Below are 27142 nucleotides of genomic sequence, written 5' to 3'. Positions count from 1 at the left end.
AGACTCAGAAATGATGGCGCTCAATCCAGCATTCAACAAACTCCCGAACGTGGAATGGCCTTTATGATAATTTCTGGGAAAACTAGAAAGAATCCTGGCAGAAATTAGGCTTAGGCCAATGTCTTACATCATATTCCACAATAAATGCAAAATGAATACATGACCTAGATGTTGAAGATGATCTCTTTAAAACATTAGAAGATTAATAGATCCTACACTTTTCACAGCTATGGTTGAGATGAATTCTGTAATATAATAGTAACAGCATTTATATCACACTTATAGCCAGGCACTGTGCTGTAAGTGTGATAGCTTGATTTATTGAGATAATACCAAACTAAACATCTTAATTTATCAACTAAACAAGGGATGGAGGCAATTGCAAAAAATTAAATAATCTTGATTATGTGAAATTGGAAAGCTTTTGCAAAACAGAATTAATGCCTTTAAGAGGAAGAATGGTGAGAGAAAACAGCTTTGTACAATTACCTATGGGTTTGGTACCCAAGGTAAGGCGACAAATAAATATAATACATTATGTATGTGTGTGTATCTATCTGTATGTGTGTGTATACATATATATATATATATACATGTATATATGTATATACACGTGTTATATATCTATAGGTGTATATATTCACATGAACATGTATATACACATGTATGTGTGTATAGACATGTACATACATATATATGTATGTGTGCAGACATTCACACATATGTAAAACCAAAAGCCATTTTCGAACTTGAAAGTGGTCAAAAGGTATGAAAAAACTACTTTTTTTAAATTCCTTTTTTTTGGCTAGGCAATGGGGTTAAGTGACTTGCCCAGGGTCACACAGCTAGTAAGTGTTATGTGTCTGAGTTCGGATTTGAACTCAGGTCCTCTTGAATTCAGGGCCTGTGCTCTATCCACTGTGCCACCTAGCTGCCCCAAAAAACTACTTCTTAAAAGAATTGCAAACAGTTCACAATCATATGAAAGACAGCCCCAAATCACTAATCAAAATGACCCTGAGGTTTTGCTTCACACCCAGAAAATTCACAAATGACAAAAGATGGGAATAATTAATGCTAGAAAGACAAGTCTGCTCATGTACTGTTGAACGACCTGTGAATTGGTACAGTCACTCTGGAAAGCAATTTGGATTTAAGAAAGTGATGTGATGAAAATAGGCATATTTTTTTCCTTGGGGATTCCACTGCTGGGTGGATATACCCAAGGTGATCCGTGATAAAAAGTTCCAAAGACCCCAAAATATCTATGGCAGCCCTTTTTGTGGAAGCAAAAAAAACTAGACACCAAGTAGACACCCATCGGTTGGGGAATGGCTAAACACAAGGAATACCAGCTTTTCTACAGCACTTGAGAGTTTGCTAAGTTCTTTTGAAATACCTCCTTTGCTCCTCACAATGACCCTGTGATTGTAGCTGGTTACCATGGGCCTCATTTTACAGGTTAGAAAGCTGAAGCTGAGAAGTTAAGTGATTTGTCCAGGGTCGTGCTTTTGTTGCTGTTCAGGCATTTCCAGTTGAGTTCGACTCTATGATCTATGATTGGGGTTTCCTTGGCAGAAACAATGGAGTGGTTGGCCATTTCCTTCTCCAGCTCATTTTACAGACGAGGAAACTGTGGCAATCAGGGTTAAGTGACTTGCCCAGGTCACACGACTAGTAAGTGTCTGAAGCCAGATTTGAACTCCTGACTCCAGGCCCGGCACTCTATCTACTTCACCGTGAAACTGCCATTAAAAATGCTTAGTATAATGCCTGGATATAGGTGGTGGTTCTGTCATTTTTCAGTCATGTCTGACTTTTTGTGATCTCAATTGTGGTTTTCTTGGCAAAGGTATTGGAGTACTTTGCCATCTCCTTCTCCGGCTCATTTTACAGATAAGGAAACTTAGGCAAACAAGGTTAAATGACTTGCTACACAGCTAGTGAGGACAGACTTGAACTTGGGTCTTACTGATCCAGGCCCGGCACTCTATCTACTGCGTTACCTAGCTGCCCTCTAGCATTACCTGCCCAGATTCAAATTGTGATTAACTTTGAATCCTGTCTGAAGAGAGCAGAGTGTTAATTTGTATGTGTTGGAGCACCTTTAAAACAAACAAACCGATCCCCCAGAAGCCCCACCCCCCCTACACTAAATACAGGAGGCTGTGACTGGATCTTAAATGCCCCTCAAATTCTACAACTCCAACGAGCCTTAGGCCTTTGGCAGATGGAGGGCAGGGAGGGCTTCCTTAGGAGGGTGGAGAAAGCCACAACAGGCCCCAGCCTGCACCATCACACAGCTCATCCCCTGCTGGGATCTGGGCACAGTACGCGGAGCTTTCCAGCCCGCAGATGTTCTTCCACTGCAGACATGGATGGGTAGCCCTTTATGAAGTTCTCCAGGTCGACTTTGGTCAGGCAGCTCAGCCCTTTCATTTTCTGCAGGAGGCTGTTTGTCTTTTGGAATTCTTTCTGCATTTTGTGGGTTTCCAGGAGCGCCTTGTGCTGCAGTTTCATCTCTGTCTCAGAGTCTTTCACCTGCAAAGAGTGGATTCCCAGAAAGCTGTTAGGCTCAGCCGTGTCCCTAGGCCCTGGGGGGTTTCCCTTTCTAGTGAGTCCCTGCGCTAGGACTAGGTTGGAGCCTTCCATGACATATCAGTGTTGTGCTTTTACTGAAGAAATGTTAGGGAAGAAAGTTTCTGTCTCCTTAGCATCCCTGTACTACCTTTCCCACCTTCTCCTCTGTGCTTCCTCTGTCCCCAGCTCTCCAGCTCCCCTCTGGCCTGTGCCACATCCTCTGGGGTTTGCTCTCCACAGGAGTGTCAGGATACTTGTGCCCCCTGCCTTCTCACTACCAGGTTTCTACAGGGAACAGGACACCAGAAATTAGAAGTCTGTTTTCTGCTTCTGTCTGTCCCTCCACTTCTGCCTTAGTCTTAAAAAAAAAGACAAACAACCCTAGAAGAAGTGAAAATATATTCCACTCAGTCATTCAGGACTAACTCTGAACCGCCAGAGGTGTATGGTCACAGGTGAGTGAAGAGGGGTATATGGTATACAGAGATATTTTTTGTCTCCCTGCATGTGGTCAGACAGCTAGGGAAAAGACTTTTCTTTAGATGAGGGTTTCATAACCTTTTTCTGTGACATGGACCCCTTTGGCAATCTGTTGAACCCTTCCCAGAATAAATGGGTTTTTGTTGTTTTTGCCTACATTCATAGTTGAAGAAAATATTAAATTTCAGATGGAGGTTAATAAAAATATAATTTTTTTTCCCCATGCAAGTCCACAGACCACCATGGAATCTGTCCATAGGCTCCACAAGAGTCTAGGTCCCCTAGTTTATAGACTCCTAATTTAAGGGGAACACAGTTATAGCGATACACAGGTTAGTTTTGACGATGGTGAGTTACTTCTCCTCTTTCCCACTTCCTTTAGCCATGCCAGAAAAGCTGTTGGAATAACTGGTGCCTCCTGGGAGAGAGCATTGGATTGATAGCCAAAGGACTCAAGTTCCAATTCCACAGCTAACACTTAGGGCCTGTTGGATGTAGAACAAATAACTTTAACCTGTCTTGAGTTTCAGTTTCCTCACCTATAAAAGGAGGGGATTGGGTTAGATAGCTTTTAAGAACCTTCATCTCTAAGTCTATGATGATAATAATAGCTAACATCTATTTTTAGGGTTGCATAGCACTTTACATATATGATCTCAGCTAATGATGATGATGATGATGATGATGATGATGATAAGCTATATAGCACTTACTATGTGCCAGGCACTGTGCTAAATGCTTTACAGTTATTATCCCATCTGACCCTCACAACAACCCTGGGAGGGAGGTGCTATTATTATCCCCAATTTACAGGTGAGAAAACTGAGGCTCAGGAAAGTGTGTTAGAGTCACATAGCTAGTAAGAGCCTGAGGCAGGACCGCCTTGAACCCAAGCCTTCTTGCTCTGATTCTCCAATCATTTCTTTTGGCGTTGCCTTCTACCCTCTCCTTAGTATATCCTCTCTGGGAAGTTTTCTTGCTTTCTTTCTCCCTTTTCCCTACCAGGGAACACATAACGGTTAACTCTGGGTTATTTAGGGGCTGATTAGGGGCTCTTGTCCCCTCTGGCTGTTGTCACTTGGGTAGTCTGTCCTCGCTATTATTAGCCACTGAGTGAATGTAAGAAATAAAAAGCGATGAAATATAACTATCAGTTAACTTTTCCAACTTGTTAGCCGGTCTTATAAAATATGTGTGTGTGTGTGTGTGTGTGTGTGTGTGTGTGTGTGTGTGTGTGTGTGTGTGTAAAAGTGGCTAAAATGAGGAGTTGGAGGGAGTAACCTGTGGATTTAAATAATCTTTTCTGGTCATGTGTTGTTAGGAAACAACAGGGATGGATGGGTGGATGGATGGATGGATGGATTGGATGGATGGATGGATGAGATGGATGGATGGCACAATGTGCTGTTCAAAGCAGACTCCTTGAACGTGAGTCATGAGCTTGGGGAGTGATGCAGGTAGATGAAAGAAGAAAGCTTACCTTGACCTTGGTGCCCAGATTTAAGTGGATTTTTTGTTTGTAGTAACTGAAGGTGATAAGCACTTTATCCTGGGTTTTAACGTGGACACCAAAGCATGGATTGAGATCAAAGTAAATCGACTGGTGAGGGGGTGCGTGGATATGCTGATTTGGGTCCCACCAGTTCCAGGCCTTCTGTCTTCCTTTTGCATCAAAGTAGAAGCCCAAATTCAAACCCAGACACATCCTAGACCAAGAAGCCCACAGTCAGACAGCTTCACAGGCAGGTTCTTTTAAAGACAGGATTCCATTTGTTGTCTAACTCCCTTTCCCACCTCTGCCTCTCACCACTTGACTTGAACACAAGTCAGGTAAGTGGGGGCCCATTTTACTCTTGCTAAGAGATGTTACTGTGACTGTGTTCACAAGTTGGAAGGCTCTTATCCAGCTGAGGTGGACCCATTAAATCTCCCTTCTAAGAAGGCATATGCTCTAAGGTGTTTTAAGATAGATGTATAAGAGGGTGGATAGAATGCCTCAGAAAGATGTGAGTTTGAATCAAAGAGGTTGGTACTATTCTTTTTTAACAAAAACATAAAAAATAGATGTTTGTTGATATCTTTTGTCATTCTATTGCCTAGGTTTCCTTCTTCACTCATTCCCTTGGCAGGGAGCCATCCCTTATAACAAAGGATTTATTTTAAAAAAAAAGAATAAAACAAAAGTAGAGGGGAAAAAAATCAGCAAAAGTGACCAACATACTGAGAACATCGGACATTATCTATAATGTTTCACACCCGTGGACTCTAATCTCTGCGAAAGATGGGGGCAGGAGGGTGGGAAGTATGTTCTCCAATCTTTTATCTGTGGCCACGCTTCTTCTTTGGAATTTTACTACATTCAGTTTCAGTTACTTCCATTTATGGTTGGTCAGTCAATCAACTAGCATTTATTAAGTGTCTACTGCTATGCTAAGCACTGGGGATATAAAGAAAGGAATCCCCACCCCCCAAACAACCCATACCTTCTCAAGGAGCTAACAGTTTAATGGGGGCAAGAGCATGCTGGTAAATGTTTAACAGCTGTTGTTCTTGTTATTCACTCATGTCCAACTCTTCCTGACCCCATTTGGGGTTTTCTTGGCAAAGATACTGGAATGGTTTACCATTTCCCTCTCCAGCCCATTTTACAGATGAGGAAACTGAGGCAAGAAGGGTGAAGTGATTTGCCTGGGGTTACATAGCTAGTGAATGTCTGAGGCTGTATTTGAACTCAGGTCTTCCTGACTCCAGTCCCAGCACTCTATCCACTGCACTATCTAGCTGCCCAGCAACTAGCTCTCCAAAAAATAAAAAGTCCATACTATTACGTTTAATCTTCATTATTAACTGTTTCTCTATCAGCTTCCTTACCTAGAAAGTCAACAAAACAATAAATAAATCCCTGATTTGTAGTGTTGTGTATTTTTGAGATGTAAATGCTTATGCTGAAAACATTAACAATTGGCTCTCCTGAACCCCTCTGAGCTGAAACAGTATGCAAACAACTTCGTGCAAATGATATAAACGGGATAAACCAGGAGCAGTTTCAGAAGGAAGGCAGCTAGGTGGTGCAATACAGTGTCTGGCCTGGAGTCAGGAAGACCCGAGTTCAAATGTGGCCTCAGCTATTAGCTGTGTGACCCCAGGCAAGTCACTTCACCCTGCTTGTTTCAATTTCCTCATCTGTAAAATGAGCTGGAGAAGGGAAAGGCAAACCACTCCAGTGTCTTTGCCAAGAAGAGCCCAAATGGGGTCACAGATTGCTGCACATGATTGAAATGATTGAACAACAACATTCTGGTGCTACCTACCTAGTCAGTGACAAAGCCTGTTTAAGCCTACCCCAGTTATGTCAGATACCTCTTTGGGGAGTAATCTCCCAGGAAATTTAGGGTGTGGGGATAAGCACAGTGAAGATCACTTAGTTCTTAAATATTTAGCAATAGTGATTCCCACCCCCCCACGCCCTGCCCAAAAAAAAACCTCTCCCAAATAAAAAACCTGAATCCCTCTGCCTTCTCCAAAGAAATTTTTGAAAAATCTAAAACAAAATTGTCCATTCCTTGAAACACACAACTCAAAATCCTTTTTAAAGGTTCAAAACTTTATGAATGAATTTTCATTAATACCCCAGCCTGATAAATGGAGGATGAAATCAGAGAAGCAGCAACATATATTGTAAATAGTGAGGTGAACGTGCAGGCCATCGGCGAGTAATATTGATTACCAGGTTACTTGGAGACAATGTATTCTACAAGCTCATTCTCAGGAGAAAATAGTTCACTTTCCTCAAAGATTTGCCCTTTTTTTTTTGTCACGTTGTACTTTAGTCATTTTTTAGCAATGTCTGACTCATTGTAATCCCATTTGGGATTTTCTTGGCAAAGATACTGGAGTGGTTTGCCAAAGAAACAGAGGCAAACAAGGTTAAGTGACTTGTCCAGGGTCACGCAGCTAGTTAAGTGTCTAATGCAGGATTTAAACTCAGGTCTCCCTGGCTCCAGGCCTGGCGCTCTATCCACTGTGCCACTTAGCTGTCCGTGACAAGATTCTCACCTATAAAATGAGGGTGGAGAGGTTAGGCTAAATGGTCTGTAAGTTCCCTTTATAGCTCTAAGTACTATGATCTGAAGATGCAGCATACATCTGCAAAGTTGTTTCAGTGTTGTTATTATCATTGTTATTTTTTTTTGTATGGTAGTTCTATGTGTGTGTCATCTCCTCCATGATGGCAGGGACTTCCATCCCTCATAATTCTATGGCTCTAGGATGAAGGCCCTCCCTCCCCACATTACGTTAACCCAATTCTCTGAGGCAATCAGACTTTGCCAGACATTGGCTTTCTAAACCAATTTTTCCAAAGTTTGACCTCCAAGATTTCTCTGGAATGACCACCAGGCTGTGGGATTTATGATTCCTATTTGACCATAAAGAAAGAAAAGGCAGGAAGGTAAAAGAACATATCCAGAGAGGTCATGATTAAGCTAAGAATAGAATCCAGGTTTTTAAAATCTCAGACCAGGGCACCATCCATTTTTACCACAGTGCCCCTCTGTGGGCCCCAAGAAAGCTGCTCATACTACCCAAGCTTACCGGATGTTCTGTTCTTTGTCATAGAAGGTAGCATGTCCCATGTTGTTGAGGAGGGCCTGCAAGTGTAAGTTTTCTTCATCTTTGAAAATCATGTAGGTGAAGGCATCACAGTCTTCTGTGTGTGAGATAACCAGTGCTATATTCCCTGATGGGTAACTGGGAAACTGTTAAGGCACATTCAGTCAATTTGGAATCTACTTAAAAAATAAACCTACGCAGAACACACTCACAAGGCTTAGTAAAAAACATACATGTGGCAATGTAGTGCTTGCTGTCCCTAGCTAGTGTGCAGCCCCAGGTATGTACCATACTTGCCACCATGTATTAAAGTTAAGTATTTCTGTGCCCAAGCAGATACTAAATCTGACCTGTCCCATCTGGAAAGAAAATGGAGAGTGGCTTAGAGTCACAATCTTTACCCTTCGGACCCTTGTAAAATGTTGGAACACCGAACCCTCGATGAGCCTGGGGAAAAAGGAAAAATCAATTAAGTGAGTAAGAGACTAGTCCCTCTGAAGTGCAGTGCCTGAAGTTTTGCCTCAAGTTGCTTAAGCTGTGATCCAGTTTTCATTATCTAAACATGCCTTAGATCACTAAACACCAACTCACACAAATGGCTGGGTGATCTGTGTACTAAACTAGGAATCAGGAAGAACTGGGTTTAAACCCTGCCACAGATACTATCTGTGTGACCTTGGACAAGTCACTTAACATCTCTCTGCCCAAGTATATTCTGTACAATGGGTCCCTTAGAGCTTTAAATCTATGTTCCTATTCGGGCCTCAGTTTCTTCTTCTGTAAAATGAGGGGCCTCGAATTAATGCTAGCGAAATAGTTTACTTTATACGCAGAGGCTGTGTGCCCTGTGAAGTTATGCTTCAGGATAGGAGATGACTGCTTTGTGTGAAACATTCCACCTTTTTTATTGGTGAGAGGAGGGGAGGATGGGAAAGAGAGGAAAGCTGGACTTTCTATGGTGAATGCCAGCCCTTTAAATCCAGGGCCAGATTTTCCCCAAAGGCTTCCTACTTATCAAATCTAGCCTTCCCTCAAATGAGCAATGATTACACCATCATTTTCCCTAGTGGAGGCCTTTATCACTTTTCCTCTGGACTATTGTCTAATGGTCTCCCTGCCTCCAATCTAATCCACCCTCCATGTGGATGGCAAATTCTATTCCTGAAGCTCAAGTTTGGCCATATCACTCACAGCTCATTTTATAGACAAGGAGCCCAGGCTAACAAAGTTGAGTCACTTGCCCAGGGTCACACAGCTAGTAAGTATCATGTTTGAGCCTGGATTTGAACTCAGGTCCTCCTGACTCCAGGGCCTGTGCTCTATCCACTGCTGTCCTCCAATTTACTTTGGAAAAAGACAAATGATGGTGAACATGGGAGAGAGAATTGACTTCTGGCCCTTTCTAGATATCATTAAGGAAAGCAGCTCAGTCCAGATGGCCTCTCTATGTACTGGTCTGGGGAAGGAGAGTCTATGGCCCCATTCCTTGTAGCTGACAAGTTTCTGTGTGTTCTTGGTTCAGGGGAGAGTGATTCTGTTCATAACAACAGCACATGTTTATTATGTGGTGCTTTTTGGCTCAGCAAGAGATCAAAATGATCATCTATGTATGAAGAAATCAAATGGCATGGTTTTTGACATGGTATTCCCCTACTATTTTTATTATTATTATTATTTTGTGAGGAAAAGTGAAATCAGGGGTTTTGGGGGGGAGGAGCCTTCCCTATTTTGAAGATTAGGAATGTACTGCTGCCATTTTTTTTAATATAAATTTATTTATTTTTAGCTTTCAACATTCACTTCCACAAGTTTTTGAATTCCAAATTTATACCCCATCTCCCCCCTCTTCCCACCCCAAGATGGCATGCATTCTGAATATCCCTTCCCCTAGTCTGTCCTCTCTTCTATCTCTCTCCCCTTCTCTTATCCCCTTCCGCTTCTATTTTCCTGTAGGGCAGGATAGACTTCTGTACCCCATTTCCTGTATTTCTTATTTCCCAGTAGCATGTGAAAACATTTTTTTTAAACATATGTTTTTAAAACTTTAGGTTTCAAATTTTCTCTCTTCCTCCCTCCCCACCCCACCCACCCACCCTCATTGAAAAGGCAAGCAACTCAATATAGGTTGTACATGTGCAGTTATGCAAAACACGTCCATAGTAGACATGTTGTGAAAAACTAACTCTATTTCCCTTAATCTTATCCTGCCCTCCCATTTATTCTATTCTTTCTTTTGACCCTGTCCCTCCTCAGAAGTATTTACTTCTGATTACCCCTTTCCCAATCTGCCCTCCTCTCTATCATCCCCCTGCTCTCTTGTCCCCTTCTCCCCTATTTTCCTGTAGGGTAAGACAGATTTCCATACCCAATTGAATGTGTATGTTATTCCCTCCTTAAGCCAAATCCTATGAGAATAAGATTCACTCATTCCCTCTCACCTTCCCCTGTTTCCCCTCCACTGTAAGAGACTTTTCTTTCTGTTTTTTTGTGAGATAATTTACCCCATTCTACCTCTCCCTTTCTTCTTCTCTGAGTATAATCCTCTCTCATCCCTTAATTTTATTCTCCAGATATGACCCCTTAATCTTCAACTCACCCTGTGCCCTCTATCTATCTATCTATCTATCTATCTATCTATCTATCTATCTATCTATCTATCTATCTATACATATACATACATATAATTTTTTCCTCCAACTACCCTAATACTGACAAAGGTCTCATGAGTTATAAATATCATCTTTCCATGCAGGAATGTAAACAGTTCAATCTTAATAAGTCTCTTATGATTTCTCTTTCCTGTTTACCTCTTCATGTTCCACTTGAGTCCTGTATTTGAAAGTCAAATTTTCTATTCAGCTCTGGTCTTTTCATCAAGAATGCTTGAAAGTCCTCTATTTCACTGAATGACCATTTTTTCCCCTGAAGGATTATACTCAGTTTTGCTGGGTAGGTGATTCTTGGTTGTAATCCTATCTCCTTTGCCCTCTGGAATATTATATTCCATGCCCTGGTCCTTTAATGTAGAAGCTGCTAAATCTTGTGTTATCCTGATTGTGTTTCCACAGTACTTGAATTGTTTCCTTCTGGCAGCTTGTAATATTTTCTCCTTGACCTGGGAACTCTGGAATTTGGCTACAATATTCCTAGGAGTTTTCCTTTGGGGATCTCTTTCAGGAGGAGATCTGTGGATTCTTTCAATTTCTATTTTGCCCTCTGGTTCTACTATATCAGGGCAGTTTTCCTTGATAATTTCTTGAAAGATGATGTCTAGGCTCTTTTTTTGATCATGGCTTTCAGATAGTCCAATAATTTTTAAATTCTCTCTCCTGGATCTATTTTCCAGGTCAGTTGTTTTTCCAATGAGATATTTCACATTGTTTTCTAATTTTTCATTCTTTTGGATTTGTTTTAAGTGTCTTGATTTCTCATAAAGTCACTATCTTCCAATTGCTCTATTCTAATTTTTAAGGAAGTATTTTCTTCAGTAATCTTTTGGACTTCCTTTTCCATTTGGCCAATTTTTCTTTTTAGGGCATTCTTCTCCTCATTGGCTTTTTGGACCTCTTTTGCCATTTGGGTTAGGCTATTTTTTAAGGTGTTATTTTCTTCAGTATTTTTTTGGGTCTCCTTTAGCAAGCTGTTGACTTGTTTTTCGTGATTCTCTTGCATCACTCTTAGTTTTTCCTCTACTTCTCTTACTTCTCAAAATCCCTTTTGAGCTCTTCCAAGGCCTGGGACTGATTCATATTTTTCTTGGAGGCTTTGGATGTAGGAGCTTTGACTTTGTTGTCTTCTTCTGGTTGTATATTTTGATCTTCTTTGTCACCAAAGTAAGATAATATAGTCTGACTCTTTTTGCGCTGCTTGCTCATGATCCCGGCCAATTACTTGAGTTTTAAACTCTTTGTTAAGGTAAGAATCTGCTTCCAATGTGGAGAATGTACTGTCCCAAGTTTCAGGGGTTTGTATAGCTGTTTTCAGAGATACTTGTAGGGACCTGTAAATTTTCAGTTCTTCCAAGGTGGTATGATACGGGGCGAGGTGTTTACCCCTTTCCTGGCCTGTGACCACAAGTATTCCTTTCTGTCCTGTAACTGTGAGGAAGGGTTTCTCTCCACAGCCACTCCAAGCTCTACCAGGCCAGCGCTCCTCCTCACCCCAGCACTGCTGCCCAGAACTGTGACCCAGATCCAAACAGGGGCAAAACAAGAGATTCCTGCCTCAGCACTGGCAAAGAGATCCCTGCAGTCCCTCTCTGATCAGCCACTGGATTCCCCCTCAGTCTGTGGGCTGGAAGCTTGGGAAGCAGCTGCCCCAGCCAGGGTCACACTCTTGGGGAATGGAACTGAAACCCCACCTTCCTGTCTCAGCACCGATAGAAACAGACTTTTCCCACTGACCTTCTAAGTTGTCTTTGGCATTCGTGGATTGAGGAGTCTGGAAACCTCCACAGCTGCCCGAAATTCAGTCCTCTGAGGCCTGATCCAGGTTTGCTGTGGCCTGCGCGCCCACGCTGCGCTGCGCTCCCAGCCCGGCTCGATACACCTTTCTGATCAATCATCCAGATTGTCTTGGGCTGGAAATTTGCTTCACTCTGTCTTTTTGTGGGTTCTGCTGCTTCAGAATTTGTTTAGAGCCATTTTTTATGAGTATTTGGAGGGGTTTGGAGGAGAGCTCAAGCAAGTCACTGCTTTCACTCTGCCATCTTGTCTCCACCCCCCTACTGCTGCCATTTTCATAGGTTCCTTTTGTAACCCATGGGGTGTGGGCCACGCCCACTTGTAGTGCCTCCCACCTCTCACTTAGGTGTGTTACAATGGGCACAGAACTCTACTCATTCTACTTGGCTAGTTCTTTTGCCCATTCTGGCAGGTGTATGATCCCCAGGGACAGAACACTCGAATTCTCTCAGGATCTTAGAGTCAACTCTATTGAGAGGGAATGCTCTCCCCCTACTCACCACTGTAGCTCTTGAGCCCCTACTAATGCATTTTTGTTTATACAATTAGCCAATAACAATGACATTTTTAGATCTTAAAATTCAACATTTATGTGAATAAGATAGTCTCATAAAGATCTTATAGAGATGAGAAATAATCCTATCTGTTGGTACTTTCTGTTCCTTTCTATCACCCAGGTTTGTAGCCTTGGAGTCATTCTCATCTCCTTACTCTTCCTCACCAGTTATATCTAATCAGGTGCCAAAACGTGTCAGTTTTACCTCCATAACATCTCTCATACCCATCCCCTGTTCTCTGCTCATACAACTACTGCCCTAGTTCAGGCTCTTGTCAAATCTCACCTAGACTACGGCCACAGTCTCTGAAATGGTATTTCTGTCTTGTCTTTCCTCAATAATCTAATTCATCTTCCACACAGTAATACCTGCTCAGTGAACTCACTATCCCACTCTCTATAGTGCCTCTTCCAAACCTTCTGTCCCTCATTAAACCTCCCATGGCTCCCCTCCTCCCACTCTTTCAGCCTAGTATCGTACTCTACTGTACGCATATTTTACAGAAAAAATTGGGGCCATTTTCTGTAAGCTCTCTCTTCTCTCCTCCTTATCTCGTGTCTTTCAGATACCTTCTGCAATTATCTTTTTTGCCCCTGGCTCACATGAAAAGATGATCCTATTTTTAACTAAGGTGAACCCCTCTACCTGCACAAGAGATACCAGTTCCATCTTGTCTCCTGCAACAGACTGTCCCCTTTATTGTCTCCACTCTCTCTTATTTTCAATTTCTTCCTTCTCTACTGCCTGCAAGCATGCTCACATTTCCTCCATCCTCAAAAATCCCTCACTTGATCCTTCCATCCCCACTAATGATCATCCTATATATCTCTTCTGTCCTTTGTGACTAAACTCCTTCTACAATAAATGCCTCCACTTCCTTTCTTTTCACTCTCTTAATCCCCTACAATCCCACTTCCAACTTCATCATTTCCCTTAAACTGCTGTCTTTAAATTTAGCAATGGATTACCTACTTGCTAAATCCAGTGGCCTTTTCTCAATATTCATTCTTCTTAATCTCTTTGCAGCCTTTAACTCTGGTTGGTTATCCTTTTTTTTTTTAATTGGGGTTAAGTGATTTGCCCAGGGTCACGCAGCTAGTAAGTGTCAAGTGTTTGGTCTGAGGTCCTCCTGACTTCAAGGCTGGTACTTTATCCACTGTGCCACCTAGCTGCCCCTGGTCATCCTCTTCTTGATCTTCTCTTTTCTCTAGGTTTTTGGGACATCACCTTTTCCTAGTTCTCCTCCTACCTATCAGACTACTCTTTCTCTGTCTCTTTTGCTGGGTCCTCTTCTGGATCAAAACCTCTAACCATAGGTGTCCCCCAGGGCTGTATCCTGTGACCTTTTTTCTAATACTACTTTACTTGGTGGTGATATCATCAGCTTCCATGGATTTAATTATCATATCTATGCTCAAATTTACCTATCCTGCCCTAACTTCTCTTCTGACCTCCAATCTTGTATCTTCAACTGCCTGTTAGACATCTAGAAGTGGATGTACAGTAGACATCTTAAACTTAACATGGTCAAAACTGAGCTCATTATCTTTCCCCCTTAGCCCTCTGCCCTTTCCCAGCTTCACTAATATCATCAAGGGCACCACTATCCTTCTAGTTCCTCAGGTTCACAACTTAAGTGTCATCTGCTCCTCACCATCTCTCATCCTCCGTATCCAATCCATTGCCAAGGCCTATTGATTTCCCCTTTGCAACATTTCTCAAGTATCTCCCCCTTTTCTCCTCTGACACTGCCCCATCTCTGGTGCATGCCCTCATCGGCTCATGTCTGCACTACTCCCATAGCCTGCTGAGGGGTCTGCCTGTCTCAAGTCCCTCCCCACTCCAGTCCATCCTCTATTCAGCCACTTGAGTGATTTTCCAAAAGTGCAGTTCTGACCGTGTCTCTCTCTCACACACACACACACACACATACACACACACACACACACACACACACACACACACACACACTCCTTCCCCCAACACTAAATAAGCTGTAGGGTCAAATGCAACATCTTTTGTTTTGGCATTCAAAGCCCTTCATAACCCAACAGTGTCCCCCACTGTCTTTCCAGTTCTCTTACAATTTATACCCAACTATGTACACTTTGATCCAGTGACCCTGGCTTCTGTGCTATTCCATGAATAAGACCCTTCATCTCTTCGTTCTGGGCATTTTCTTTGACTGTCCCCCACGCCTTCAATGCCCTCTCCTCGTCTCCACCTCCTGGCTCATCTGGTTTCCTCTAAGTCCCAACAAAGTCCTAACCTCTCTTAATTCTAGTGACTTCTCTGTGTTAATTATTTCCTGTTTATCCTGCGTATGGCTTGTTTGTACGTATTTTGTTTGCTTTGTTTGCTAGATTCCACGTTACCAGATTTACCACTTCAAAGAGCATTAAATATTTATGTGCATCCTTAGAATTTGTTTTACTTAGGACTAATCTTCCCTTAATCTACCTTCTTTCAAATTCTCCCTCCCCTCTCCTCCCCTTTCTATCCTATTTTCCCAGTTGAATGAAATATATTTCTGTATCCAACTCTGTGTGTATGTATTTTTTTTCTTGACCAGTTCAGATGATAGTGAGGTTTAAATGTCAGCCTGCCCTTGTTTGTGTAGATGTCTGTCATAATCACATTCTAATTATGTGAGATAATCCTCCCTAACCTTTCTTTCCCTTCCCTTCTCCTCCCCCACCATTTATTCCTCTTTCTCTAGTTTTCCATTCTTTTGTTAAGATCATCAAAACACAGTAAAGCCATTCTAAGGCCTTGAAGAATTGGATCCCTGATGAGGATGGAATTCCAAGGGGACACATGTAACATCTCTCCATATTAGAATGAAAGCAGTTTATCCTTGTTTTTTCACATTTACCTTTTCATATCTCTTCACTCCTGTGTTTGTACTTCAAAGTATCTCTGTAGCTTGGGTCTTTTTATTAGGAATGCTTGGAAGCCCTCTATTTCATTAAACAGCCATCTTCCCCCTCTGTAGGATTATACTCAGTTTTGCTGGGAAATTATCTTTGGCTGTAAGTCCATATCCTTTGCCTTTTGGAATATCATATTCCAAGTTCTCTTCATAGTGGACACCACTAAATCATGTGAGGTCTGGATTGTACTCAGTACTTGAATTCTTTTTTTTTTTTTCCTAGCTGCTTACAATATTTCTTCTGTGACTTTGAAACTCTGGATTCTAGCTGTAATGTTCCTGAGAGTTTTCATTTGGATTTTCTTTTAGGAGGTGACCACTGGATTCTTTCTTTTTCTGCTTTTCCCTCTGGTTCTAAGAAATCGGAATAATTTTCTTCTGGGTTTTCTTAAAATAGGATGTCTAGATTCTTTTTATGATCATGGTGTTTGCATAGTATGATGATTCTTAAATTTGTTTTCTCCTTTATCTCTTTTCCATGTCAGTTGTTTTTCCTATGAGATACCTTACATTTTCTTCTATTTTGTCAGCCTTTGACATTGTTTTCATATTTCTCGTTCCCTCATGGAGTCATTGGCTTCTATTTGCTCTATTCAAATTTGTTGTGATTTTGTTGCTTGCGCTAGGTTTTATACTTCTTGTCCCAAGCTGTTAATTAATTCCCTTTCCAATTCTTCTTCCATAGCTCTTCTTTTTTCTTCAAGCACTCTCATTTCATTTATAAAAAAAAAAATTTTTAAAACTCTTTTAACTCTTGCTTCATTTCTTCCAGGAATTCTAGTTGAATTTTGGCTTAGATTGTGTTTTTCTCTGAGGCTTTGCTTGTAGATGTTTTGAAGTTATTCTTTCCTTCAGGTTGTGTATATTGAGCTGACATGCTGCCAAAACAGCTCATTATGGTGGGGTTCTTTTTTTCATTTGTTTGTGTTTTCCCATTCTTCCAGCCTACTTCCTGACTTTAGACTTGATGTTAGGGCTGGACAATACCACTTCGGGAGGGGAGGTTAGGACAGATCTTGTTTCTGTTTTCTTGGGGTATTAAATGTTGTGTTATTCCAGGATCTCAAGGACAGGCTGGGGACCTGAAAGCTTTCATTGCTCCCAAAGTGATCTAGGCCAAAGTCTGATTGCTTTGGTCTAAGTTCTGCAAGTTCCTGCCCTGAATTTGAGTTCTAATAAGAGCAGAGGGCTGCTACATCCAGCCCATATCAGCCAGCTAGAAAGCTCTGTTTGTTCAGAGTGGCAGGCTGGTCCTGGTCTGGAATTCCTTCCCTGATTATTCTTCTGCAGGCTGGGTTAGATGCTGGAAATGAGATCCTCCCAAGAGCCTGGGATCTGAGCCACACCACCACTACTGCTGCTGGCTTCCCTGCTGAACTTCCTCCTTTCTTGATACATCATCCAGGGCCTCCCTGCCTGAGAATGCCACCCTCCCCATCCTTTCAGGTCCCCTTCACAGTCCGAACTGAATCTGTGACCTGGAACAGGGTAGTGGCTAACAAAGCTGCCAGTTCACACCTGTCCCTGTAAGAGTGCCCTAGTGTGTGTTTGGCAGTGTCCCAGTAGGGATATAGGACCTCCTCTTGCCCTGGTTCCAAGGTGGGCTGGATAAATAGCACTGTGACCTTTTCTAATTTCTCCATCAGGATTTGGTCTGGTGTGTTTTCTAGATCTGTTTAGAGGAGTGTTTTGGAAGGAGTGAGGCACTGATTCCTACCTCTCTGCCATTGTAGCTCTTCTTTTTCTCTTTCTTGATTAATTTTTAGAGTCCTTCTATTTTGCTCTATACTCTATAGGGTCTATGCTCCCAGTCCCTATCACGTCACTGGTGATGTGACAACTTCCGCAAACAGACCCTTCTTCTGAAAATGCTCTGTGTCAAACCCAAGTCCCCAGTGGCCCTGTGCCTTTGACTGGGAGGCATATTTCAGCACTCATTAGGCTGCCAATGATACCTGGACTATGGAGTCAAGAGAGGGTATGTGTGGCTCTATCTCTGACTGCATCTGTCCACACCTTCCTATTCTGTGCTTGACTATACCGGCAAATCATTTTTGCCTATCCAAGTGTCTCTACTTCACCAAATTCAACCCCAAACTTGTGCTGGTTTTTATCACTCCCTGATAAGTATGGACAGAGTTCTGCCTTTATTAGATTAACCTGGGTGAAGCAGTGAAGGAATTCCAATATTATTGCTTACCTTAGTAACCTCTTCTAACCACACTTCATCCATTACCACCAGTTCATGGACAGAGGCCACAGGAGATACCTCTGGAGATCGGATTATACGATATTCTTCTATGTCTATCACATTTGAATTCTCTGTTATAGCTGTCGGGTGGGTCCCTGTAATGATGCAGGAAGAACGAGACTTAGTGAAACTTTCATGGGTTTAGGAAAAGGAGCAGGATCCCTTAAGGAATACTTCCTAGGTTCATTGATTTGGGGCTGGAATGGACCTCCGAAGTCATCTAGTTCCACCCCCTCATTTTGTAGCTGAGGAAATGGAGGTGCAGATTAAGTGACTTGCTCAGAGTTACACAGTTAACAAATGCCTAAGGTAAGATCTGAACCCAGGTCCCTTGACTCCTTAAAACTTTTCCATCACCATATTTCTTCTGAGGCGCCTATCTGAGATCCTGATCAGTGGTAATTTGAGGCTTAAGGAGAATTTAAGGGCTTTATTTCTTTTCAGGGTAGGTTTGAGTTTATTTGCTGCAGTTACTTGGCATTAGTTTTTTGAGGCAAAAAAAATCAGAACAATTATTTTTTTAGTATTTTGTTGATGCTTTCTTTCTTCTTCTTTTTTTTTATAGTACTTCCGACATCTCCATTCTCTCTTTATGTTCAAATTCCCCATATTTTGGCTGCTTCCCTTCTGGCTATAGACATACTCCTGTCCCCCCCAAAACTCTCACTTCATCTGTCCATCCCCACTAGAAATAATCCTATATCTCTCCTTCCTTTCATGGCTAAATTCCTTAAGAAAGCTATCTGCAATTGGTGTTAACTCTCTTCTCACTTTTTTCTAAACTGTCTGATGTCTGGCTTAATTAATGATGTTGCTAATGATCTGATGAGTAATTAATAGTTAATTAGCTAATGATGAGTTACTGATGATCTCTTAATTGCAAAATCTAATGGCTTTTTCCTCAATCCTCATCCTTGACCTCTCCATAGCCTTTGACATTGTTAATCACCTCTCTTCTCCCTAGGTTTTATTGATACTCTCTTCTTTCCTGGTTCTTTTACCTTTCTGACTTCTTTTCATTCTTCTTTACTGAATCTTTATCCAGGTTATACCCACTAACTGTGGATGTCCCCCAAATGTCTGTCCTGGGCCTTCTTTTTTCCCTCTATATGAGCTAGCTTGGTATTCCCATCAGCTCTCATAGATTAAGTCATCATGTCAATACAGATAATTCTCACATCTATTTATTCATCCTTAACATTTCTCCTGATCTCCAGTCTCACATCACCAGCTGCCTAGGGTTATCTCCTGATTTGTATCTTGCCACTGGACCCAGATGGCTCTAGAGGAGAAAGTGAGGCTGGTGACCTTGCACAGCCCTCCCTCACTTAAATCCAATTCACTTGCTTGTCATAGCATCCCCTTCCTGATGTCATGGTCCTCTTCGAGAATAAAGGACAGACAACAACAACCACACCAGCTGCCTATTAGATGTCTCAAACTGGATGTCCCATAGAAACCTCAAACTCAACCTGTCCAAAGCAGAGCTCATTATCTTTCCTTCTACACCTTCCCCTCTTGTATAGGTTCCCTTCTTTCCACCCACATAGCTGCTACCCTCATGCAGGCCTTCATCTCCTCACTCCTGGACTATTGTGATAGCCTGCTGATGGGTCTCCCTGCCTCAAATTTCTCTCCGCTGGAGTACTGTCTCTCCTAATCCCTATATACAATATATCATATAATAGATATGATATAATGTATACCATATTTATATATAATAATATATAGTATGTGTTGATCTTATCATCAATATTCACTCATCTCCTGCCTCCCACACTGTCAGCTGAGAACATTGCCATTGAGGGTACCACTATCTTCCCAATCATCCAGGTTAGCAACCTAGGTGTCATCCTGGAATCCTTACACTTTCCTCCTTCCCATATCCAATCTGTGATAAGGGCTGTCAATTTTGCCTTTGTAATATCTTTCGTGAATGTCCCCTTCACTTCTCCGATACTTGCTTCCACCTGGGTATAAGCTGTTACCACCTCACTCTTGGATTATTGCAAAATCCATAGGTTGATCTATCTGCCTCAAATCTCTTCCCACTCCACTCCATTCTCCACTCAGTGACCAAAGTGGTCTTCCTAAAGAGCAGGTGTAACTGTGTCACACCCTGTGCCCCTCCCCTATTCAATAAGCTTCAGTGGCTCCCCATCACCTCCAAGATCTAATATAAAATTTTCTCATTGGCATTCAAAGCCCTTCATAACCTTGCCGTTCCTACTATTCTGATCTTCTCATGTCTAAGGATCTCCTACAAACTCTTTGATTCTTTCAATTCCTTGCACAAGATACTCCGTTTCTCAGTTTTGTACATTTTCACTGACTGTCCCCAATTCCTGGAATGCTCTCTTCTTCATCTCTGCCTCCTGGCTTCCTTCAAGTCCCAGGTAAAATCCCACCTTCTAACAGGAAGCCTTTTCTCTCACCATCATTCTACAGGGGATTATTCATTCTTCCTTCCATTGACTATCTTGAATTTATTCTACACGTAGCATGGCTGTACACATGTTGTCTCCCCCATTCGTTGGCCTGTGAGCTCCTTGAAGGAAGGACTGACTGTCTTTTGCCTTTCTTTGTATCCTCAGTGTTTAATACAGTGCCTGACACATTGATATTTATATTTATTTATGGTGCTTTTTAAGTATTTTATATAAATATAAATATTAATTATTCGACTTACTGACAAATCTTTTTTTTAAAAAAAACAAAATCATATAAATAGAGAAAAATTATAAAAAGATTATTTCTACTTCTGATAAATAAACTACTAGTTGTTTAAGTGTTTTCCATTGTAGAACACTAGCTAGAAACCAGCCCACTGTGCTTGGGAATGGATTGGAAACATGGTTAAGACACTGATTTCACTGCCCTTTTCCCTTTACTTTTAAAGTAATTGAGGGTTCCAGCTTAGATTTTTGTTCTGATAACTTCAAAATAGTCTTCAGACAACACTTTTACTATATTAGATCTATTAAGTCTCCTTTCAGACATCATGGAAGACTTCATGGAACCCAACAGGTAAAAACCAAGCAGAAAATATGGCAAGGTGAGGAGGTGACTGGTTATTCTGTGTGAATGAATGAAAGAATGAATGAAATGTTGGAGCTACAAATACAGAGATGAAGACAGTCTCTGACTTAGAATTTCATAGTGTTCTTCTTTCCTTGTATCCCCAGGGCTAAGCATAGTACCTGGCACATAGTGGTGCTTAATAAGTGCTTGTTAACTGGACATATTTGTGGACCTGATATTTATTTTTGTATCCAAGTTTAGGATTTCATTTTTCTCCTTATTAAATTTTATTGGTTCTGGCTCTTAAAGATAGTAAGACATGCCTTACCAAATCCCAGCTCTAGATCACTGCTACCATTTACCTCCTAAATGTCTACTTATTTGTTGCTGGATGGTGCTGGAGGAAGTCATGCAACTGAGCTGACTAAATTCACTACAAATTTAGGTTCTCCAATATCAACTGGGCCCTTGCTGTATGTAGCAACTCCTCCGATTGATTCACTCATACTCACTATACCAGCTGTTCCAAAATTACTTTCTTTAAGGCTCCCCACACCCTTTTCTTCCCCAACCCTTACAGCTGAGCATTTCACCTTCTACTTTATTGAGAAAAGAGAGGCCATTCTGTGTGTTCCTTCTTTTGCCTATCTCAAATCCCCTTTATATCATTTACCATTCTTTCCTTCCTTTACTCCAGCCTCTGATAAATCATGAGCCCTTTCTCACCAATGCCAACTCTTCTATGTGTAGTTTTTTGTTTTTTGTTTTGCTTTTTGATGAGGCAGTCGGGGTTAAATGACTTGCCCAGGGTCATACAGCTGGTAAGTGTCATGTATCTGAGGCCGGATTTGAACTCAGGTCTTCCTGACTCCAAGGCTGGAGCTCTATCTAATGTGCCACCTAGCTGCCCACTACGTGTAGTTTTTTTTTTTAAGGCAATTGAGGTTAAGTGACTTGTCCAGGGTCACACAGCTAGTAAGTGTCAAGTGTTTGGTCTGAGGCTGGATTTGAACTTAAGTCCTCCTGACTTCAGGACTTGTGCTCTATCCACTGTGCCACCTAGCTGCCCCTCTATGCATAGTCTTGGTCACATCCTTGCCCATCTCTTCCTACAGGTTGCTTCCAAAATCATACCCTCTCTCTAACTTTCCACCTCTCCCTAGAGGTTTGTGAACTGATACGTACAAATATATCCAACCCTTAAAAAACCCTACTCAGTTTTACGTTAGTCAAATGACTCTCAGATTTTGGACCTTTGTCTGAACTCCAGACCTGCATCATCAACTACCTGTTGGACATTTCGAATTGGATTCTCTCATGGCATTGACCCATCTCTCTCCCCCCTTTCACAACCAAACTTGAAAAAGCTGTCCATTCTCATTGCCTCATTTCTTCTCTCACTCACTTCTTAGACCCTTGTAATCTGGTTTCCTATTTTATCATTCAACTTAATAATAATAGCTAACATTTATATAGCTCTTACTATGTGCCAGGCACTGCACTAGGCCCTTTATAACCATTATCTCATTTGAGATTCACAACAACCTTGGGAGGGAGGTATTCCTATAACCTCATTTTATAGATGAGAGGAAACTAAGGCAAACAGAGATTAAGTGACTCGCCCAGGGTCACACAGGTTGTAAGTGTCTAACTCTGGATTTGAACTGAGGTCTTCCCAGGACCAGCACTCTGTGCACTGTGGCACCCTTAGCTCTTCAGAGTAAACACTGATCTTCCAAATCTGGTGTCCTTTTTCAGTGCTCATCTTCTTAACCTCTCTTCCACATTGGCCACTAGTGACCACCCTCTCCTCCTAGATATTCTCCTCTCTCTAGGTTTTTGTGGTCCTGCTCGCTCTTTGTTCTACTCTGACCTGTCTATACACTTGTTTTGAATCTTCCCTCTAGCTGTGGGTATCCCCTCAGGGCTTTGTCCTGAGTCATGTCTTTTTTTCTCTGCATACTCTCTTGGTGTCTTCATCAGTTTCCCCATGGGTTCAATTATTATCTCTACACAAATGATTCTCAGATCTCTATATCAGATCCATATGGTCTCTATCTCCAAAGGTCCATCAGCTGATGGTTATTTTGAACTGGATGTCCTATAGACATCTCAAACCTAATGTCTAAAATAGAAATCCATTATACTTTCTCCTAAATCTTCCCATCATCCAAACTTCCCTATTTCTGGTGAGGATACCACCATCCTTTCTGGCAGATGGCTTTGCAACATTGGAGGCATGCTTGACTCTTCACTCACCCTCACTGCATAGATCCAATTGTTTGCAATTGTCAGTTCTAGCTGCATGGCCTCTCTGGCGTTGGTCTCCTTCTCTCTATGGATGGGACCACCACCTTAGTTTAATCTCTCTTTACCTTTTGCTTAGGCTATTGTGATAGCCTCCTAATTGTGCTCCCTGCCTCAAGCCTCTCCCCTTCAATCCAAGCTCCACACAACTGCTAAAGGGATTTTCCTAAAGACCAAGTCTGTTCATGTTGATTGATTGACTGATTGACAGTCTCAGATAAATCACCAGCACCCATGGTCTACTGACACAGCTCTTTTCACCTACCTGCAACTTCACCCTGTTGACATGATTCCTCGGGGCTGGCTGCTTTCTCCTGGTACAAGCATGCCTGCAGCTCCATATGGTTAGTTCTTTGCTGATTCTCCCTTTCCTTGGGAAGCATAGCAACTTATGTTTATTTGCTAGTATCCTTGACAGCCAAAGCTAGAGAGCTTTGTTTATAAGGGCTAGTTCTACCAAACCTCTTATATACCTTGGGTGTGTTGGGCTCTATTTACTTAGAAAAGCAGAACTACTCACTTCTTTTCTTTAGAATCCGTGTAAAAACATCCTTGTATCTTTCAAAATTGGTTTTAAACCTAAAAGAGACATAGGCAAGTTTTAAAAAATGTTAATTAAATTTGTGTTAATGTTTTATAGCACATAGCCTAGACATTCTGAGAAGAAAGTGGAAAGTTTCACAACTCCAGAGATTATCTTTCTATACATTAGAGTGTCCTAGATAAGTGAAAGGAAGTCTTTCTTTCTTTCTCTCTCTTTCTGTATTTCTTCCTTCCTTCCCTCCCTCCCTTCCTTCCTTCCTTCCTTCCTTCCTTCCTTCCTTCCTTCCTTCCTTCCTTCCTTCCTTCCTTCCTTCCTTCCTTCCTTCCTTCCTTCCTTCCTTCCTTCCTTCCTTCCTTCCTTCCTTCCTTCCTTCCTTCCTTCCTTCCTTCCTTCCTTCCTTCCTTTCCTTCCTTCCTTCCTTCCTTCCTTCCTTCCTTTCCTTCCTTCCTTCCTTCCTTCCTTCCTTCCTTCCTTCCTTCCTTCCTTCCTTCCTTCCTTCCTTCCTTCCTTCCTTCCTTCCTTCCTTCCTTCCCTCCCTCCCTCCCTCCCTCCCTCCTTTCCTTTTCTTTCCTTTCTTTCTCTCTCTCTGTGTCTCTGTCTCTCTCCTAGACCTAAGACTGTGCATAGACAGCAATCATTAATACCCTTAATAGTGGAGTAAAAATTTATGATACGAATGGATTAAGATGAGAAAAAAAGGTCTGTTTTTGATAGCTTTCATTACAGAAATAAAATAAATGGATTTAGTTACATTTGAAAGTATTAAGATTATTCTGTAAAGTTACCAGGGAAAAAGAGTGGATAGTATGAAAGTGGGAAAAGAATTCTCATCTAGGAACTAGTGATAGAAAAGATGGCCATTATTGAGAAAATGAAACTAGAAATGTGAATTGGAAAAATAAACCACCAAAAATAAAGCCAGCTCTCCATCATCCAGGGCCACACAATATCATGGATTATCCTAAGGCTCTTTTTTTTTTTTTTGCCTTGTCCCTTTGAAATTTTTTTCTCATTTCGCTGGCACCTGCAAATAGAAAGTAGGTCAAGAAGGGCCTTGAAATGCAAATGAATCCATTAATGCTTTTTATTAGAAATTCTGATAAAAAGTATGGTGTAGGATCAGGTTTAAACAGTGGCTAAAATAGGGTTTTGAGGTTCTGTCTGGGTTTGAGTTGTTCATTCCTGTTATTACAACAGCAAGGTATGTAATCCAGCCAAGCTGTGTGATGAGGAAGGCTGCAGCTGCAGCCAGTAGCTCCAGATGAGGGCACCTGAGTTTCTTCCATACTGAGGCTATCTGCAGCTAGCACACAGAAGCAGGGAGAGGCAGAGTTTGTGCTGAAGATATTTGGAACCTAGACCTCATGCTGTACACAGGGCCATCTGTAGGATAAGAGATCTGAGTAACTGTCCCCTGGTGTCCTCAGGGCTGTGAGGATTCTCCAGGGCTCTCATGCTCTGCTGCAGAGCTACCCAAGGGACTTGGACAGAATGCTAGAGGAATTTAGTCATGGTAAATTTGGGTGGCAAGGTCTGAAGAGCTAGATCCTTGGCAGCAGCATCAAAACCCTTCTCTCCCCTTTACCTTGGGTCTATCTTAGAGATAGGGGACCAGTCAAGCCTGGAAAACTGACAGTTGAACTAATACAAAAACAAATCTGCAAATGCAAGATGCCAAGAAAATATTTAATTTGCTAAGAAATGATCCTGTTTTTGAGAAAAGCCACCAGAATAAATAATATAGGATGTTGTGGTTGTTGTTTATTCTTCATTCTTGAAGAGGACCATTGACATCACAAGGGTGGTGTCTTGACTTGCAATGAATTGGATTTAAGTGAGGCGGGACTGTGCAGTCATCAGTCTCACTCTATCCTCCAGAGTCATCAGAGTCTAGCAGCAAGATATAAGTCAAGATGACTGGCAACGGACCCTTCGTTCTTTAGAAAAGAGATGAGAGCATCTTATAAAAGTGAATGTTGAAAACTAGCTATACATGTAATTGGAAAAAACCAAAATACTATTAAGTGGGAAAGAAAAAGAGAAGAGATGAGACTTAGAGAGATTGTGACTTGTCCAGAGTCATATAATTAATGAGTGGCGGGGCTTGGATTGGAACCCTTGTCCCTTGACTCCAAATTCAACTCCTTTCCCTTGCTGTATAACACTGCCTCAGTACTATCCATTGAAGAACAAACAGGGTGGAAGAGAATTAGAAACCACATGAAAAGCAATTAAAAGAATTGAATATATTTAGCCTACAGGAGAGAAAATTGGGGAGAGACATGAATTTAGCTGTCATGTATCTTAAGGGTCGTTACTTATAAGAAAGATTCAACCTATTTCTGCTTGGTCACAGATGGCACAGTGTCTAGAGTGCCAAGTCTGAAGTCAGGAAGACTCATCCTCATGAGTTCAAATCTGGCCTCAGGCACTTATTAGTTGTATGACCCTGGACGAATCGCTTAACTCTTTCTGCCTCAGTTCGTCATCTGTAAAATGTGCTGGAGAAGGAAATGGCAAACCACTCTTTGTCAAGAAAAAAATCCCCAAAATGGTGTCGTGCAAAGTTGGACACAACTAAACAACAAAACCTAGAAATGACTGAAAGACAAAACCTAGATGGTAGAATGAAGATCACTGTGTAGAAATTTCTAAGAATTAGATTTTGGCTCTAACATTTTCTAACAATTCGAGCTGTTAAAATGTTGGCCAGACTCCTTTGGGACATAGCGAGTACCCTCTTAATGGAGGTCTTCAAGTGGAGGCTTGTATGGTCACTTGTCAGGGATGTCACAGTAAGGTCCTAATCACATTGGGGCTGGATAAGGTGATGTTTGAAATCCCTCTCAGTTATGAATTTTTGTGAATCTGCGATGCCTCTAGATTTCGTAGTCTTTCTCAGTGCTTTTGAAAAGAGATTCTCTGTAAATGGGCTAAATAGAGATGAGAGGAAGTCCAGTGATGACCCATACTTTAGCTTCATGGTTTTGATTACTTTAAGAAAGATTAATAATTGAATTCATCATAACTTCAGAAAGCTAATAGCCTGTACTAGAAAATGATTGCATACTTTCTGTATTAGTGTTCTTATCTTTTTCATTGGTGCTTCATGGTCAACAAAGGAAGACCAGAGAATGGAAGGATTCTTGGCTCACCGTCTCCATGAAAATTATTTATTTGATTTGTAATTACTTTCCTTAGGACTAAAATAATTTCCTGGGCTGCCACCCTTTATAGAGAAATGTGTGTGGAGGGAGGGTGACCATCTGTAGAGAGCAAGGGGGAGGAAGACATAGCATCAGGAACTAAAGGGAACAAATCAAATGGGATGGCTCTGATTTGATTGAAGAGGAGACAGAGGCTGAGATTCATTTAACACAGCCTGATATGGTAGAG

The 27142-nt window shown here is 41.6% G+C and overlaps 1 protein-coding gene across 1 annotated transcript in view; it reads right to left on the bottom strand.

Annotated features, from left to right (window-relative positions):
- Window positions 1–281: 281 nt before the first annotated feature.
- Window positions 282–27142, bottom strand: part of ERICH6B (glutamate rich 6B) — an 83392-nt gene continuing 56531 nt past the window's right edge. The window contains exons 8-13 of the mRNA XM_020971294.2: window positions 23723–23781; window positions 17824–17969; window positions 8012–8118; window positions 7654–7809; window positions 4541–4766; window positions 282–2541 (exon numbers count right to left, since the gene is read on the bottom strand). Of these exons, the coding sequence (XP_020826953.1) occupies window positions 2305–2541; window positions 4541–4766; window positions 7654–7809; window positions 8012–8118; window positions 17824–17969; window positions 23723–23781 (931 nt within the window). The 3' untranslated portion in view covers window positions 282–2304. The remainder of the gene's footprint in view (window positions 2542–4540; window positions 4767–7653; window positions 7810–8011; window positions 8119–17823; window positions 17970–23722; window positions 23782–27142) is intronic.

Source organism: Phascolarctos cinereus, unplaced genomic scaffold, assembly GCF_003287225.1.
Source record: "Phascolarctos cinereus isolate Bilbo 61053 unplaced genomic scaffold, phaCin_HiC Scaffold_7;HRSCAF=346, whole genome shotgun sequence".
In the NCBI taxonomy this organism is placed as follows: domain Eukaryota; kingdom Metazoa; phylum Chordata; class Mammalia; order Diprotodontia; family Phascolarctidae; genus Phascolarctos; species Phascolarctos cinereus.
The sequence above is the reverse complement of the archived record's forward strand: the minus strand, read 5'-3'. Positions and strand labels throughout refer to the sequence as shown.